This window comes from Xenopus laevis, chromosome 9_10S (assembly GCF_017654675.1).
Source record: "Xenopus laevis strain J_2021 chromosome 9_10S, Xenopus_laevis_v10.1, whole genome shotgun sequence".
Classification (NCBI taxonomy): Eukaryota; Metazoa; Chordata; class Amphibia; order Anura; family Pipidae; genus Xenopus; species Xenopus laevis.
Window position 1 is genome coordinate 43,487,897 of NC_054388.1, and position 17,934 is coordinate 43,505,830.

At 41.9% G+C, this 17,934-nt stretch overlaps 1 protein-coding gene across 1 annotated transcript in view; it reads right to left on the minus strand.

The window, feature by feature from the left end:
- Positions 1 to 1,344: 1,344 nt before the first annotated feature.
- The window catches only part of MGC114680 (uncharacterized protein), a 39,946-nt gene continuing 23,356 nt past the window's right edge, over positions 1,345 to 17,934 (minus strand). Inside the window, 5 exon segments of the mRNA NM_001095982.1 lie at positions 1,345 to 2,443; positions 3,608 to 3,830; positions 4,973 to 5,050; positions 6,575 to 6,635; positions 9,377 to 9,437. Coding sequence (NP_001089451.1) covers positions 2,172 to 2,443; positions 3,608 to 3,830; positions 4,973 to 5,050; positions 6,575 to 6,635; positions 9,377 to 9,437 — 695 coding nt within the window. The 3' untranslated portion in view covers positions 1,345 to 2,171.

Sequence of the window (17,934 nt, forward strand, 5' to 3'; positions counted from 1 at the left end):
CTTGTTTATCGTGAAGAAATAGATGTGCTTTATTCACAATGCATTTCCAACGTTTCGGCCCACATTGGGGCCTTTTTCAAGGAGCACAAACAAGATCTTGAAATGATGCAAGGCTTGCCTTAAAGGGGTTGTTCACCTTCAAACAACTAGTTGATTTCAGATAGATCACGAGAAATAACTACTTTTTCCAATGACTTTTTCTATTTTCTATGTGTGACGGTTTTTCTAATATTGAAGTGTAAAGTGTCATTTTTCTCCTTCTGAAGTTGCTCTGGGAGGGGGGGGGTGCCGACCCTGTAAACTGTTCTAAATTGATACATTTAGTTGATACATTTCTTATCTTTGTCCCTGCTGAGCAGAATTTCTGGGTTTCATTACAGGCAGCTGTTAGAATTGATACAATAGTTGCTAATACTCTGAGTCTGAGCCTGAATTACTGAGCTGCCAGACTCAAACACCAGAGACACAAACATTCACCTTTAAACTTAGATTTTGGTAAAAACGTAAAAAATAAATAATGGAAAGTAATTGGAAAAAGTCTTTATTTCTGGGGAACAATCTAAATACAACTGAACTGAAAAAAGTGTTTGGAAGGTGAACAACCCCTTTAATACGTGTCCACACCTATCTGCTTGCTATAATTATGAAGTCCCAGACTGAAGGAAACAAGATTCAAATAATTTCTATCGTGTAATTAAAGTTCATTTTGCTTGACTAATGTGATAAAATAGGATTTTGAATAATTAATTTGGGTGACGGGTCCCCTTTAGCAGTGTGCCACCATCTTTTTCTGTCCTCCCAGGATTCCCTGCACCAACTCTAGAATTGGCATGCACTGTATCAAAAATTATCTCTGCTGTGTCTGCACTCACCCAGGGCAGCTGGAAAAAAACATGGCAGCCCAGTGATCAGCATAAAGCAGGGGTCCCCAACCTTTTTTGGACCGGGGACCGGTGCCAACATTTTTTTTTTTTGCGAGGGCGGTCAGCGGGGGTCTGGGCAGGATCAGTAGCAAATTTGGGGCACACCGGCCCGGCGGTTGGGGACCCCTGGCATAAAGTACCAAGGCACAGGCCCTAGAAACTTACTTTATAGTCCTTGATGAGTCCATGGAGGTCTCTGAAAGGTCATTACTAGGGGCTTACACTGAATATGTGGTAATATGTTATTCAGGAAGGGTAGTAATGGTTTAATTACACTTACACTTTATTATTTGGTCACTTGTGTGTGTGCAGCTCAATTGTTTTCCTTGTACAGCAGTAATCCCTCTGCGAAGGAGGAGTCTTCAAGGACAGGCTTCCCAAGGCAGTGGTAGGGCCTCCAGCAAAGTGACAGAGAAATAAAGATGTTGAAAGACATTTATTCATCTTAAATAATAGTGTTCTCTCTTATAAAACAATTCTGCGCATCACATTCTCTTGGCAGCTCTCCTGCATATGGAAAATATTCACATTTCATAGCAATCTTTGGCATATATATATACACATATATATTTCTCTCTGAAACACGGCAGTATCTGGTACAAAAACGGTCGCTTTTACAGAAATATAAGCAGAAATATAATTAAATCCTCCCAAAAGGTTATTAAATAACAATGCAAAAACAATTTCTGTTATATCAAAGAACCTGTTTCATACACAAACCTGACGTACGAGTGCATTCACTGTCCTATGTACACCCCAGCGGCCTGTGCCGTGGCTCCGTCAGGATTCTAAACTTACAACCAATCCAATGTTACTAAAAGATAATACCATACGGTGGCTATAATTGTGCAATCTATACATCACATTGTTTCCTCTCTGCCATGAACACGATTACTTCGCAAATCACTGGACTAAGAGACGACTCTGTGCGATTCATTACCGCGTACAAGTAATTAAGTGTAATTAACAAAAATGGCAAATATTCCCTTTATTTTGTAAGCACACAAACTGTCACATTCACGCGCACAAAGGCCCATGCATTTTATTTATAAACGCTATTTTTTTTTTTTGCACGTTTCTCCGTTATTTTATATTTTTTGTAGTGTCTAAAATTAGATTCCAAAGCAACGTTTATGCCATCAGTTTTTTACGCCAACTCTGAATGTGGAGCATTATTTCTTTACAAATCCTGAGGGCTCCAGACGAAAGAAAGCAAGGAACAAAAGAAAAGTCAGACGGGGTACAAGACTAGGAGATTTTGCAGCTGTTTCTGGTAAAGTTTTTGGGGGGGCTTTGAGGGGGACGGATGATCTTGGCTTTTTTGAGGCTGTTCCTCTTGTTTGCGTTGTTGGCAGTCAGCGAGTAGGAGCGGCCATGCATCATTCTGGCGTTCAGACCATTGGCCATGGAAAAAGACTTTAAATGGCTTCTTAAGGCAACAGGGAGAGGGAGCTTGTCCACGAGGTGAACTGGGGTGCAGGACACAATGGCTCGGCAGCAGAGGTCTTGTAAACTCAGTACTGTCGGGGGAAGAAGGGGCACAATTAGCACTGTAGTAGGTTTAAAACCCGTAATTGATGCACAAATCCCTATACCTCTTGGTGCTGCGTGTTATTAAGATGACAGTTGGTTTCTATTCATCTGAACAACAGGCATCACAGAGGGGTATAGAGTGTTTCACCACTCGAAATTTTAAGTAAAAAAAGATTTAAGTCAAGAAGTCATTTAATCCACTGATTCACAGCATAGTAATGCAGAATTTGACCGTATGCATCTGGCGAATCATGTCTTCCAGCTGTCTGTTCTGCATGTTCTAACCACAGGCTAGTAATGCCAAATTAATTCTAGGCTATAATTATCAAGATCAGCCATTGGGTGGCAGTGTTGATAAAGTAACTGTACTAACATGCATATATTGTCATACTGAGAAAAACATTCCATATGCTATACGCAGAGAAGGCGTGCCCTGGGTACATACCTTTGTACTGTATTATTTAAGGGAAACAATAGGGCACCTTGCTGCCATAAGTATAAATACAAATATACAGAGAAGGAATGTTCTGGCCACACAATAAGCTCTACCCTCATACTGTACTGTCTAAGGGAAACAATATGGCATTTCCATCCCATATGTATAAATACAAATATACAGAGAAGGAATGTTCTGGGCACACAATAAGCTATTCACTCATACATTACTAAGGGAAGCAATATGGTAGCTCACACCCATATTTTTATATACAAATATAGCATGCACATCACTTTTCTATTCATCTTTCTGATTGTTATTAAATGACTGTATAAAGGACCAGTAACATTTTTAAAAAAAAAAATTTGTTAGTATAGAACGAAAAAAACCCACAAATTAAACTTTTAAATCGCTAAGTATTTATTAAGGAATAACTTACCGAAACTCCACTTGCCCTCCTCTTCAGAAAAGGCGATCCATCGTGTGGCGCTCGATTTCTCCTCCCTGCCTTCCTTATAGCCAGGGAGGAGAAATCGAGCGCCGCATGATGGATCGTCGCCTTTCCTGAAGAGGAACGCAATAGGTATTTCGGTAAGTTATTTCTTAATAAAGACATTAAAAGTGTAATTTGTCTTTGTGGGGTTTTTTTTTCGTTCTATACGAACAAATTAAAAAAAAAATTGATGTTACTGGTTGTTTAAAGAGGGTGACTTACCCTTGTTGGGCCTCCAGAGTCGGTCCATTCCATGTCTCATTAGAACTATCCGCGCCAGTTCAGTGAACGACTCTGTGATATTAAAGTTACACAAGGGGCTGACTTCAAAGAATGTCATACCGAGCCGCTCAGCAAAGTTTTGTGCTTGGTCTGTTGACACCTGCCGTTTAAAGGCTAAATGAAGGCGGTTCCCCACCAGGATTTTGGGCACCCCGGGAGCATGCTAGGCGAGAACAGAAGGTCATGGTTAATGAGTTCTTTACATCCGCACACATCTAATGACAGCCAATTGGATAAAACTGCCCTTTATCATTTTCCAGACTGATACTGACACTTAATATTTTTTTTTTTTCAAAATATTTATCATTACATTAAGTTACCTATAGGTCATGTTTTTCGTTTATAATTATGCTTTTGTACTTGAAGTTCCTAAACCTGACAGTCCCTTCTTAAAGGGGTTGTTCACCTTGGAGTATGATGTAGGGAGTGCTATTCTGGGACAATTTGCAATTGGTTTTCGTTTATTATTATTATTTGTGGTTTTTGAGTTATTTAGCAGTGTCTGCAATCTGGTTGCTAGGATCCAAATTACCCTAGCAACCATGCATTTATTTGAATGAGAATATGAATAGGGGAGATGAGTAATATAAAGTAGCAATAACAATAAACGTGTAGCTTTAGAGAGGATTTGTTTTTAGAGGGAGTCAGTGACCCCATTTCGAAAGCTAGAAAGAGACAGGAGAAGAAGGCAAATGATTCATAAACTATATAAAAAAAATAAATAATGAAGACCATTTGATAAGTTGCTTATAATTGACTATTCTATAACAAACTAAAAGTTAACCTGAAGGTGAACCACCCCTTTAATCTGTCAGTTGAGTTTCTAATGCTAACGGACTACTGCTGCACAAATATGGCAGCCCCCTCATAGAGGAACATGGGGGTAAGAAAGGTCATGTAAAAGCATATGGCAAAATGAAATATAGCATTTAAAGACAATGTTATAATAGATCTAAAAAAAAAAAGGTTATTTTCTGGTGTCAGTATCTGTTTAAGCACTTCCTTGTCATATTGTCTGGGTCCTCCATGTTTATACAGCACAGCGGAATATGTTGGTGCTCTAACCTAGACCTAGAATAACCCCACGAGGCTTTGGAAAGTGGCAAAGCACCATCAACTAGAGATTTCACTGCTCTTAGGAATTAATACAATGGGAAAAACCCCTAACTAGATCCCCAGTAGGTAATACATCCTAACTCCAGCTTGAACTTAGAAAAGAGAGCAGCAAGTATCAGCACATACAGTACAAGAGAAGCCAGAGATTATTCAGTCTGGGATAAGTGGCCTTGAAAATAAGATACTTACCTCATCTATCTCTTTAATCCACCGATCTATCCCGTCAAATGACCAGCGGTTTGTGATGTCATACACCAGAATTACACCCTGTAAGAACAACATGGGAGCCTGTCACTATAACCACTGTACTGTCTCCAGATCCATGGCTGAACTGAAGCTTTCAGTTTCATTTGTGCTCATTAGTAAATATGACATGGGTGCACGGTCAGACTAGGCCGGTGGGGCACCAGGAGAAAACCCGGTGGGCCAACCCAGGACCACTGTGGGAAGGGGGCTTGGGATTTCACAGAGGGAGGGAGAATGGTGGGCCCTAGACACCCAACCTGGCACAGCATGGAAGTGATCTCACCCTAACTATAGGCTGAGTTAGGTCATGTGCCAGTTTTATTCATAACGCTAAGGGACAGATTTATCACAGGTCAAATTGGAAATTCAAATTTTCAAGTTTTTTTTATGCTCAAAACTGTCAAAATCGACTAGGGAGTTATTCAGATTCAATTCGAGTTTTTTTTTTTTTAAAAGATTTGAATTTGATTTTCGAGATTTATCATCATACTCTGGCCCTCTAAGAACTATAATTCGACTATTCACCACCTAAAACCTGCCAAATAGCTGTTTAAGTCAATGGGAGAGGTCCAGGGTTCAATTGTGAGTTGTTTGCAGCCTTCTTTTTGTTTAGCTATTAGTCCTGCCTTCTAGAATGAACAGAACTAGTTTCAGGAGAAATAATACACATCCCTGTGTCTCAAGCTTACTGGTAAGAGCAGAGACAAGTGGAGATTTGTCGCCTGGCGACAAATCACCTCTTCTTCGGGCGACTAATCTCCCAGAACTGCCTCCCGCTAGCTAGAATCTAAATCGCTGGCGGGATGGCACTCAGAACGCTTCGGTTTCCGAAGTTGCCTCACGAGGAAACTTTGGGCGACTTCAGTAAACTAATCGCTCAGAGTGCCATCCCGCCGGCGATTTAGATTCTAGCTGGTAGGAGGCAGTTTTGGTAGAAGAGGCAATTTGTTGCCAGGCGACTAATCTCCCTGAATCTCCACGTGTGTCTCTGCCCTAAGGAGGAGATTTGACATGCAAGTTACTATATATCTTGTGCTCTCTTGCTCTAGAACAAAGGAGGCAGGGGTAGGTATAAAAAAATTCTAAATCACTGTCTCCTGTTTATTAGGCTAGGCAGTTCCCGACATAAACTGCAGGGGGAGCAAGTCCTCCTTTCTGGTGTTTTTTTTTTTTCAAATCCAAATGCTTTATCTGTGCAGGGAAAGCTCTTGTATAGCAGTGTTCAGCAGCCACACACATCTCTCACAGAACACTGGGTATTGCAGTCCTACATGAGAAGCAGCCTGTTTCTGTCATATCAGGAGCATAAAATAATCCAGTGCAAAGCTAATTAACACTCACTGGGGCATTATCTCTACTAACAAAGGAATTGAGACAGTGATCATTTGGTCAGGAACCATTTTGAACGCACCAGAGTATTGGGACGTCATTGCCCAAAGAAATCTCCTAATGAGATGATAATAACCTGGAATAGTCAAGCAGAGGAACTGTTGGACTAATGTTTCCTAGGGCAGACACTGGGTAGGGGGAGCTTCCTATACTCACCTGAGCACCCCTTGAATAGGAACGAAATATTGTGCAGAACCTTCCCTGTCCCGACGTGTCCCTATAAATCACAACAAAGAACAAGCGGATAAATATGCCTATTGTACCTGCCAATACACTGATTAGATACATACAGCACATTGTTACACACATATTTTTGTCAAATAGAAATATTTGCAGTAATGTGTGCTAATGTATCAACTAGGGATGCACCTAATCCAGGGTTCAGTATTTGGCCGAATCCTGTTGAAAAAGGCTAAACCGAATCCTAATTTGCATATGTAAATTAGGTGTGGGAAGGGAAATCACGTGACTTTTTGTCTCAAAACAAGGAAGTAAAACATGCTTATGCAAATTAGGATTCGGTTTGGTATTCGGCCGAATCTTTCACAAAGGATAGTGGATTCGGTGCATCCCTAGTATAAACTAATACTCTATATGGGTCAGCATTGGGCATGGAGTGAAGACAGGACCAGAACCCTGGGATCACGGTGAGGTGGTGGATATGTTCTTCTGAGAACAGGATTAGTGGGACTGGCACCCATTTATAGTCAGGTGGGCAAGCGTGAGGTTTCAGGGATAACTATGAGATGGGTGCTCATGTCTGTGATGGGAGATAGTTGCCACTGCAGTTATACTACTGTGTGTTCTGGGGGCCTTACAAATAAAGTTTACATGAAGTTAGTGGGTTTTTTTTTTTTTATTGAACCCCTGCAATGTATTTTATTTGCAGAGTTCCCCTTAAAAAGTTAAAAATCCTAGCTTTTCTGTTACTAGAGCATTTCCAGGGGCAGAATTTAAAATGAAACAACTGAGAATTGGCCTAATGAAGTCTATTGGTGGCAGATACTTACAGTTACAGCATAGGACAGAAGAGCACATATTTATGGCAATTCTAGGAAAACTGTATTACTTTGCCATGTGTTGATCATATCAAGAATATTATGAATGGCTTTCCCTGAGTTGCACCTGGTACAGTGACAACATGTTTGTCTTCTTGGCCACTGAGCTTGCAGGTCATTTGCCAGTTACACAAGCCCCACACTCTTTTGGATCTTGTGATTTAATACACTTTAAATCTCTATCAGGGATGGGAAACCTGCAGTTTTGTGACTGTTCTTATGCCACAACTTCCAGCAACCTTTGGTAGCAGGATTATGGAAAAGCTGCTGTTAAATAAGCCTGAAATGTCACATAAAAGAATGAGGCTTCTGCCTTCATTCTGCAAATTGCAGAGCTTCCCAAACTGAGGTGTTGGGGAATCTAAAGCAGTGAATGAGGACCAAGCTGAACTGTAATCTGGATTGGATTTGGCACAAGTGCTAAATTGTAACTATAGGGGGTCATTTAATATAACCCTGGACAGAAGGTTAAGACCATTAAGCGCCCCTTCGGTCTGAGGTCTGGCTGTAATCTGTACCTCATGCTGGTTACAAAATCTGGAATTAAACATCAACAAGGCAACCCTTGCACTTTGCACTCAGCCTCCCACATTGTAAATCATCCCTTATAGCAGGACAATATATTGAAACTCATATAAAAAGTCTGTGCTCACAGTGATCTCGGTTTCCATAATCTGTCTCTTTAAAGGGAAATAAATGAAATACCCATAGGGTTTAACGTGAGAAGCTAGCTTGGCAGGACACAGGGTGAGATCATGTGCAGCCGTATCACGTTTGCTTACCCAGCCAGTGAAATAAATGCATGTAATATGAAAATACTCCAATTTAACATGCAGATTAGCTAGAGCTGTAAATTTTGGGTTTAGGAATATTTACACGCTCATTTGCCTGCCAATTTTGCTCTTTCATTTCATCAGTCCCTGAAGTGGAAACTGCCGTTCTGCCAAGGCTGACCTTATAGGAGCACAATTATACTGCAAATCCTCCAATCTTGTACCTAAAACTTTTTGTGATGAGCGCCTGGGTGTAAGGTCTGTGCATATAGCAGGAATTTTGCTATAAAATATGGCAGTGGGAATTACCGTATATACTCGAGTATAAGCCGAGTTTTTCAGCTCCCAAAATATGCTGAAAAACTCTACCTCGGCTTATGGGTAAGTGCAAAAACGGTCGTCGGCGTCTAAGAATAGTCGCCGGCGTCCAAGAATAGTCTCCAAGAATATTCGCCGGCGTCCAAGAATGGTCGCCGGCATCCAAAAACGAGACGCCGGCACCTCCAATGGAAGCAGAAAGCTGCTGCATTTCTCACCCTCGGCTTATACTCGAGTCAATAAGCTTTCCCAGTTTTTGGAGGTAAAATTAGGTACCTCAGCTTAAACTCGGAACGGCTTATACTCGAATATATACGGTATCCAATTAGCCCCAGATGTGCAAAACCTAGTGATGTACTTTTGTGTGCAAAAATTGCTATTCACGTCCAAATGAATGACTGCAGAATAACTTTCCCTTTTATGCAAATGTGGATTCTTTTTCTTCAAGTAGATAAAAGGCATTTGCATTGGTGTGTAAGAGTAGGACGGTTCAGCAGTACAGCGATGCTCAGTAATTACATGCTTGCCGGCATAATTATAGGCAGCAAAGCACATTTTACCATTAAACTTGCTGGCTTTAAATTCATGGCAGAATTAATTTATACACTACATTATAGACCAAAAGGCAGCATCGTTTATTTCACTTGACTTTACTGCTGCATACAAGGATGGCATAGGTGCAAGCTACATTGCTTCCCCCCTTGTAAAATGGAACATATGATCTGCCAATCACAAGGTGAGCATACAGTTTCTGGACATGTCAGAAACCTCCTGCCTCCAGAAGTAAGAAAAGCAGAAATAAATCTCACCAGAGCTGTAACTTTATCCGACGACCATCCAGTAATATTGTGGTTGTCTTGTAGTCGATGCCTGTAACAAAGACAGAACTGATGTGACATATACTTTATGCTTCACTGACACCTGCAGTTATGAATAAAGACTATAAGGATAATCTAGGGCAGTGATCCCCAACCAGTAGCTTGTGAGTAACATGTTGCTCTCCAACCTTTTGGATCTGTTCTTGTGGATCTGTTGCTCTCAGTGTCCTCAGCAGGTGCTTATTTTTTAATTCAAAGCTTGAAAACAAGTTTTAATTGTGTAAAAACTAAGTATAGTGCCAAGTAGAGCCTCTTGTTGGCTGCCAGTCCACATAGGGGCTACCAAATAGCCAATCACAGCCCTTATTTGGCACCCCAAGGGACTTTTTCATGCTTGTGTTGCTCCCCAAATCTTTTTACATTTGAATGTGGCTCATGGGTAAAAAAAGGTTGGGGACCCATGATCTAGGGCATAGGATACAGAGGCCGCAGTGATAGGATTGGGTACAAACAAATACCAAAGCAATAGTATTGGGTGTGGAAGACAGAGGCATAAGCAATAGAACTGGACACAGGATACAGAGAGCGAAGCAATAGGATTGGGTGCAGGATACAGAGGGTGGAGCAATAGGATTGAGTGCAGGATACAGAGGGAGGAGCAATAGTATTGGGTGCAGGATACAGAGAGCGAAGCAATAGGATTGGGTGCAGGATACAGAGGGTGGAGCAATAGGATTGAGTGCAGGATACAGAGGGAGGAGCAATAGGATTGGGTGCAGGATACAGAGGGTGGAGCAATAGGATTGGGTGCAGGATACAGAGGGTGGAGCAATAGGATTGGGCACAGGTTACAGTGGCTAAAAGATAGGATTGGGCACAGGATACAGAGGGTGGAGCAACAGGATTCAGAGAGCGAAGCAATAGGATTGGGTGCAGGATACAGAGGGTTTAGCAATAGGATTGGGCACAGGATACAGAGAGAGAAGCAACAGGATTGGTTGCAGGATACAGAGGGTGGAGCAATAGGATTGGGCGCAGGATACAGAGAGTGAAGCAATAGGATCGGGTACAAGATACAGAGGGTGGAGCAATAGGATTGGGCACAGGATACAGAGAGCTAAAGCAATAGGATTGGGTGCAGGATACAGAGGGTGTAGCAATAGGATTGGGTGCAGGATACAGAGGGTGGAGCAATAGGATTGGGTGCAGGATACAGAGGGTGGAGCAATAGAATTGGGCACAGGATGCAGAGAGCGAGGCAATAGGATTGGGTGCAGGATACAAAGGGTGGAGCAATAGGATTGGGCACTGGTTACAGAGGCTAAAAGGATAGTATTGGGCACAGTATACAGATACCAGGGCAATAGTTTTGGACATAGGGTATAGAGGCCAAAACAATAGTATTGGGCACAGGGTACAGAGGCCAAATTTCTGTGCCACTATAATTATTAACCCATTTATAATTATACCATCAGGTCGGGAGCTGTCACCTCTGGAGTCATATTTGTTGGTTCATGAGCTCTTTTGTTTTGCCTGTTTCCCCTCTTGGAATGTGGCTGCTTTGTCAGTGAGATTGTTTTGTAGCCAGAAACATATTTTCACCTCTCACTGTGGCTTGTAGGAGGTGCGGAGGTGTGTACCATCTCATTACTGCAAGGGAACATGCTGTACGTGCGCTGCTTTCTTTCTACATTGCAGTTAAATTTAAACATTGGAGAAAAGGTTCTGGAGCCATTTCCAGACGTTGTTACCCCCCCAATCCATTTGTGCCCTGCTCTCCCTAATGGCAGAGATTGTGTTGTTGTGAGACAGGCTTAAGTGTGGCTCTTGGGCTAGTGGGGAGGCATCATAATGCTTGGTTAAGCTGCACTGCTAGGGGCTCTATGGGAAATGCAGTAAGTAGCACAAACATTAAAAACATGTAAATGGCCCTATTTTTGGCTTCTGCTTACCTTGAGGGGGGGGGTGCAGATTGAGGCAGCCACCGTGTTGCATCTGCTACATTTCTGCTGTGCTGCACATTGTCAGATTTATGATATACTGTATGTTATGAGGTTGGAAGTAGTTGTTCCATGTATAAACTACTCTTTACAGAACTGCTTCCTCGCCTAATGCCTGACCCTACATCGCCTTAATCTACTGCATGCCTAAGGGTAGGACTACACGGACATTTTCGGCGCGATCTGACGTGCTGCGACAAAATGCATGCAACAAATGCGTTTTGTCGGATCACAGTGAAAACGTCCGTGTAGTCCTACCCTTAGTGTCGAAATTCAGTGGTCCAGATGATGTTATACTATAGATTCCAGACACAGGCTGTGCTGGGAGTTGTAACACTGCATTTATATAGATATAGTTTGCCACAATAACGGATATTAATAAAGCAATGTTCATGGTAAGTGGCCAAGGGAGCATTACATTCTCACTGTCTGTGTCTGACTTGATTATGTTAGCTTTACACAAGGCAAGGATGGTGACATGTTTTTTAAAATCCTTAATGTGGAATATTAAACTTCTCAAGAGACAAAACCTCCTTTAATAGCAAAGCCATTCACTGGGTAGAAAAGGAGATTTCTTGTGTGCAAACAAGGGATTATATATATCCATCCAGAGAGAGATCCGTTCCCTTCGGAGCAATGCCATATAAACGGCATCCAGCAGAACCGTCAGAGACTCTTTTCTTCCCATAATTTGAACGACAGAAACATTCAGAGCCAAGTGAAGCCCTGAGGGGCCCCATAGATTTGTGTTTTTGTTCCAACTATTACATCTGGATATTTAGAAGTATGTACCCAGGGAATTAGGACTTAATATACATTAATCATGCCTTACGTTTTTTTGTTGCAGCATTTCATGTGATCAGAGACAAATTTACTAAAATCGGGAAAAACGGACTGTGCAGAAGTGCCAAACAGGCAACCCCGTTCCATCAGACCCCATAGATAAATAATTATCATAGCGTGTCATTCAAGCATGTGTCATACTGACCTAACAAACATGATTGTAGGGTAAACTGGTACCCTGGGCCAATGTTAGGATCAGATAAAACGAGAACCAAAATATTACGAGATCTACCAACGTTCTTAAATGGCATTAGACCAAACTGACCAGCTCTCGGCCAGGGAGTTTTTTTTGAGCCCATGCACAGATCAGTAAGTTGCCAAATTGGTCACAAGTAGGGTTGCCGCCTGGCCAGTATTTTACCGGCCTGGTCGATAAAAATGATGGTTGATCCCAATGTTATTAATAGGGAAAAAAGATAAATATATAGGAAGGCCGGTATTTTTTCCAGAAAAGGTGGCAACCCTAGTCACCAAATGGCCAGCCAATATCAACACAGCTTCCAACCCTGAGAGCCACAGTATGCTGGGGGCTCCAGGTTTGAAAAAAATGTGCTTATAGCAAGGCATCCTTAAAGGGGAAGTAGAGTCAAAAATAGAATAAGGCTAGAAATGCTGTATTTTGTATACTAAACATAAACTTACTGCACCACAACCCTAATCAAACAAATCAAAGTCAAATAACATCTGCCAGAAGCCGATACAGCAAGACTGATAATAATCAGAATATGCAGACTGCACTGGGTCCTGTGTTGTCATGTAATGTGGATTTTATAGATTTTGTTTGATACAAACTTTCTCCAACTCTGCAGAACCAGTTGGCTGCAGCAATATAATCCTCCAAATAGAATCCCAGTTTATCTGTTTAAATCTGGCTCCATGATCTTTGTCCCTGCAGCTGGAGTTGGAAACAGTTAAGGGGGATGTAAAGGCAAAAATAAAATCCAATACAAATCTCTACACAGTCGCCGACTGCTCTACAGGGAAACAAACAAAGCTGCTTGAGTTCTGGCTGGGAAGTAAGGCGGGGGCTCCCCCTGCTGTTCATAAGTATGATTGTTTCCCTGCAGAGCAGTTAGGGACCGTCTGACAATTCCTATCCACAGCAGTAAATGAAGAGAAAATGTCACTGCATACAGTCAGGTTTCTTATAAACATGGTACACATTTTTAATTAAAGTATATTGGAGATAGGTTTCTTTTTCATTAAAGAAAGTAAAAATGGGATTTTAGTTTTTTTTGCCTTTACATGCCCTTTAAAAGAACAGTAACACCAAAAGATGAAAAAGTGTCCTAAAGCAATTAAAATATAATGTACTGCTGTGCTGCACTGGTACAACTAGCATATTTGCTTCAGAACCGCAACTATAGTTTATATAAACAAGCTGCTGTGTAGCCATGGGGGCAGCCATTCAAAACTGGAAAGGGAGATACGGCACAGGACACCCAGCAGATAACAGATAATCTCTTAATATACAATGGAATGCTTCATAACGTATCGGTTATCTACTGTGTGTCCTGTGTTTAAATGGCTGCCCCCATGGCTACACAGGAGCTTGTTATATAAACTATTGTAGAGTTTCTGAAGTGAACACACAAGTTTTGCCATTGCAGGAAAACAGTAAACTATATTGTCTTTCCTTTAAAAATTTTTATTTTTTTGGTGTAACGGTTCCTTCAAGGGGCAATAAAGGCAGCCTAATTGGTCTGTGGACCTCCTGATGGTCTAGCCAGGCGATATGTGGCCTAAAATTGGCCAGATATAGGGTAGATTTGAAAATTCTAAGCATTAATGAGGTCCTCTTGAAAGGCGTCTAGATCGGCCCGTATTAGGATCTAATCTCTGGCTCGTGAGTCAACCAATTGAATCAGCCTAATCGGGTCCAGCAGGAAATCATGGGGCAGAGACTAGGGTTGCCACCCGGCCAGTATTTTACCGGCCTAGCCGGTAAAACACCTGCCAGGGCCGGTATTACAAATTTACCACCAATGTAGCTACCGGTAATTTGTAATACCATTTACAAAATCCTCTGCCCGCCGATGAAAACTTATATTTTCGTCGGCTTTGGGCGGTGGCCCCGCCCCTGTGTGACGCTACCCCCATGGCCCCGCCCCCTTTGTGGTGCCCATCATCGGCTCCGCACCTTTTTGCGTCACACACCGCCCCCTTTCTTTTCCACCCCCCACCATGGCCAATAATTTTTCTTTTTTAAAAGGTGGCAACCCTAGCAGAGACACACACTCAGATTTGGGGAGATTAGTCGCCCGGTGACAAATCTCCTTTTCTTCAGGGCGACTAATCTCCCCGAACTGCCTTCCTGCCGGCTAAAATGTAAATCGCCGGCGGGATGACACTCAGGGCTCTTTCGTTTTCCAAAGTCGTCCAAAGTTTCCTTGTGAGGCAACTTCGGGCAACTTCAGAAAACGAAGCGCCAAAGTGCCATCACGCCGGCGATTTACTCTCTAGCCGACGGGAAGGCAGGGTAGGTACTTCGGGGAGATTAGTCGCCTCAAAGAAGAGGAGATTTGTCGCCGGGCATCTAATCCCCCCGATTCGCAGCGTGTCTCTGCCCTAAAAAACAAATGCTCTGTAAAGCTACAAATGTATTGTTATTGCTACTTTTTATTTCTCATCTTTCTAGGAAGGTTCTCTCTTATTCAGATTCCAGGCTCTTATTCAAATCAATGCATGGTTACTAGGGTAACTTGGACCCTAGCTACCAGATTGTTTATAATGCAAATTGAAAAGCTGCTGAATTAAAGCTAAATAACTCAAAAACTTTAAATTATAAAAAAATTAAACCCAATTGCAAATTGCAACAGAATATCACTCTCTACATCATACTAAAAGTTAACTCAAAGGAGGACAACCACTGTGGATTGACTGGCTGAGCAAGATTCTCCCAGTGGTATTTCCAGGCAGCATTGCAGCACATGGTATAGCCACCTCTTTGGTCTGTTCATATGGGCCAGCAGCCCAAAATGTTATTGGTATGTCGTCTTTAGTATCGTGGCCATGGTGAGAACTACTGGTTGTAGCAGATTCAGTCACAAGCAGCTAATTGATAGTGTGATGGGCTGGCTTTCATTTTGTTGCCCTCAAGCAAGATGGAGCTGGTAGAACCTACCAAGCCCCTGATGTCAGAGAAGTTGAAGTGAGCTGAGCTCATAAGTGTCCCACATGATACCTCCATACTCGTCTAGTTTCACCGAGTGGGGACCATGATGCTTTAGGCTCACAGCAGGAGAACTAGGACTCTCCAAATGCCCTTGTTTTTTGTTGGAATGGGAAAAGGTGGTAGATGGGAACAGCTGTAAAGCCAGGTGACTGCTGTATGCATTGAAATAAATAGAAAGCAGCAGTGCCTGTGAAATCTGCTTTCGGTCCTTTGGAGACTCTTCCCTCTGAGCAAAAGAATGTCTTGTGTTCCCTGTTTATTCCTTCTGCGCTTTTAACCCCTAACCTCAAGCGATGATTTCATGCTCTGCAGCCGTCAGAGCTCGCCAAATAAATAAATCATCCCAAGGAAATCAGACCACTCCTCGTTCCACCCGCACATGCTACTGATATCTATACAACCTGGTCCAGATAAATATTCAGCTCGGTTTTAACTGAAAATACAGAAAGCCCCAAACAAAAAGCAAACCACATTGTAGGCTTCCATAAGCCATTAAACTCAATCCATTATATTCCCTAATAAGTCAACAAGGTTCCTTGATTCCCAGTATAAAAGAGAAAAACTTCCAGATCGCATCCCATTAAAGGAGAAGGAAAGGCTAAAATTAAGTAAGTTTGATCAGAAAGGTCTATATAAATACACCAGTAACCCTCAAAGTAATGCTGCTCTGAGTCCTCTGTCAAAAGAAACACATTTCTTTCTTTCTATTGTGTACACATGGGCTTCTGTATCAGACTTCCTGTTTTCAGCTTAAACCTCCAGGGCTAGGGCTTGAGCATGCGCAGTTTGCTCCTCTCTCCCCCTCCCTTTTCCCCCATCCCTCCTTCACTCCCTGCTGTAATCTGAGCCCAGAGCTATGAGTGAGCAGGGAGAGACTCAGGCAGGAAATGATGTCACACCAAGCTAATATGGCAGCTGCTATCCTAAACAAACAGAAAGCTTCTAGAGCTGTTTACTCAGATATGGTAAAGCTTTTTACAGAATAAATATAGTGTTCTAGCTTGCACTATTGTGGCTAATCTATTGGCAACAACTGCTTCTGTGACTTTCCTTCTCCTTTAAGAGTATTATTTATTGGTATGCATTAAAGGAGAACTAAAGCTTAACGAAAGAAGGAGGCTAGAAATTTTGATCATTATGTTTTGGGCTTCTGTACCAGCCCAAGGCAACCACAGTCCTTTAGCAGGGAGGATCTGTGCCCCCAAAGATGCCCCAGTAGCTCCCCATCTTCTTTTCTGCGGAGTCACTGCACATGTTCTGTGCTGCTGTCACTTACTGAGCTTAGGGACCCACTCACAATATACAGTACACATAGAATAGAAATGTCACCATATAAGGCTGATTAGTAATTAATACTGCAAGGACGCGTTTCCAGCATCCTTGCCTTTAATCATCGGCAGTGGCAGGTGCTGCCCATGCTTATCCGTTTTAATGTATACCAATAAATAACAGTTTAAATGGGATCCGACCGGAACTTACTGGACCTCTCTTCGATATTGTTATTCTGTATAGAAATGTGAGCCTGTATTCTATACCTGTATAAAGTTTTTGTACAATCACCCCAGGGAAATTTGCTGTGCCATAACCCTAATAGGTGCACAATAAGAAAGTTTAGCAGTGCCAGGACAAACAGAACCACGGTTAAAAATACAGAAAATGATTTAAACTATACATTCTGTGGAACTGGAGAAATACAAATAAGTATCAAACCTGCAGCAAACCTTAACACAGAAATATTTAAGCCACTTGAATGAATGTATAACTCGAATACTCGTGGCAGTTTCCCTAAATGGGACAAAACAGGAGCAGTTTTCCTGAAGAATAATTAGTGTAAGTAAATGGAGAAGTCTAATAATTAACAGTGAAGTTAGAGAATTCTCGAGACACCGAGGAGTGTGGCAACCCACTGCTCTGATTGGCCCATCATTCTCTCTCAATGAAAGGTGAATAAAGGCCAACTACACCTGAAACAGCAGCTCTATTAGATATTTCTGTGAATGTTTCTGTGCATTTGCAACTGTCTCTGAGAGGGAATATTTTGTATTTCTCTAGCTGTAGGCCAGGGTTGGAACTGTACATGGCTCAGTCATTTGTTATATGGAGAAATTATATGGCTGAAACTGATGGAAGCCTCTTGTTCTCAACATCAACTAATGCATCACTGGTCAGCTTTGGATTCTGTCATGATTTTTATGATGTAGTTTTTATTTCTAAATTACACAATTTACACTGCAAATAATTCACTCTGAAATATAAAATTTCATTCCTGAACCAAGAAGTGTATTTTTTTTTTCAGTTGTAATATAGTAGGCAGCCATCTCAGGTCATTTTGCCTGGTCATGTGCTTTCAGAAAGAGCCAACACTTTAGGATGGAACTGCTTTCTGGCAGGCTGTTGTTACTCCTACTTAATTTAACTGAATGTGTTGAAGTGGGACCTGGATTTTACTATTCAGTGCTGTTCTTAGATCTACCAGGGAGCTGTTATCTTGTGTTAGGGAGTGGATATCTGGTTACCTTCCCATTGTTCTG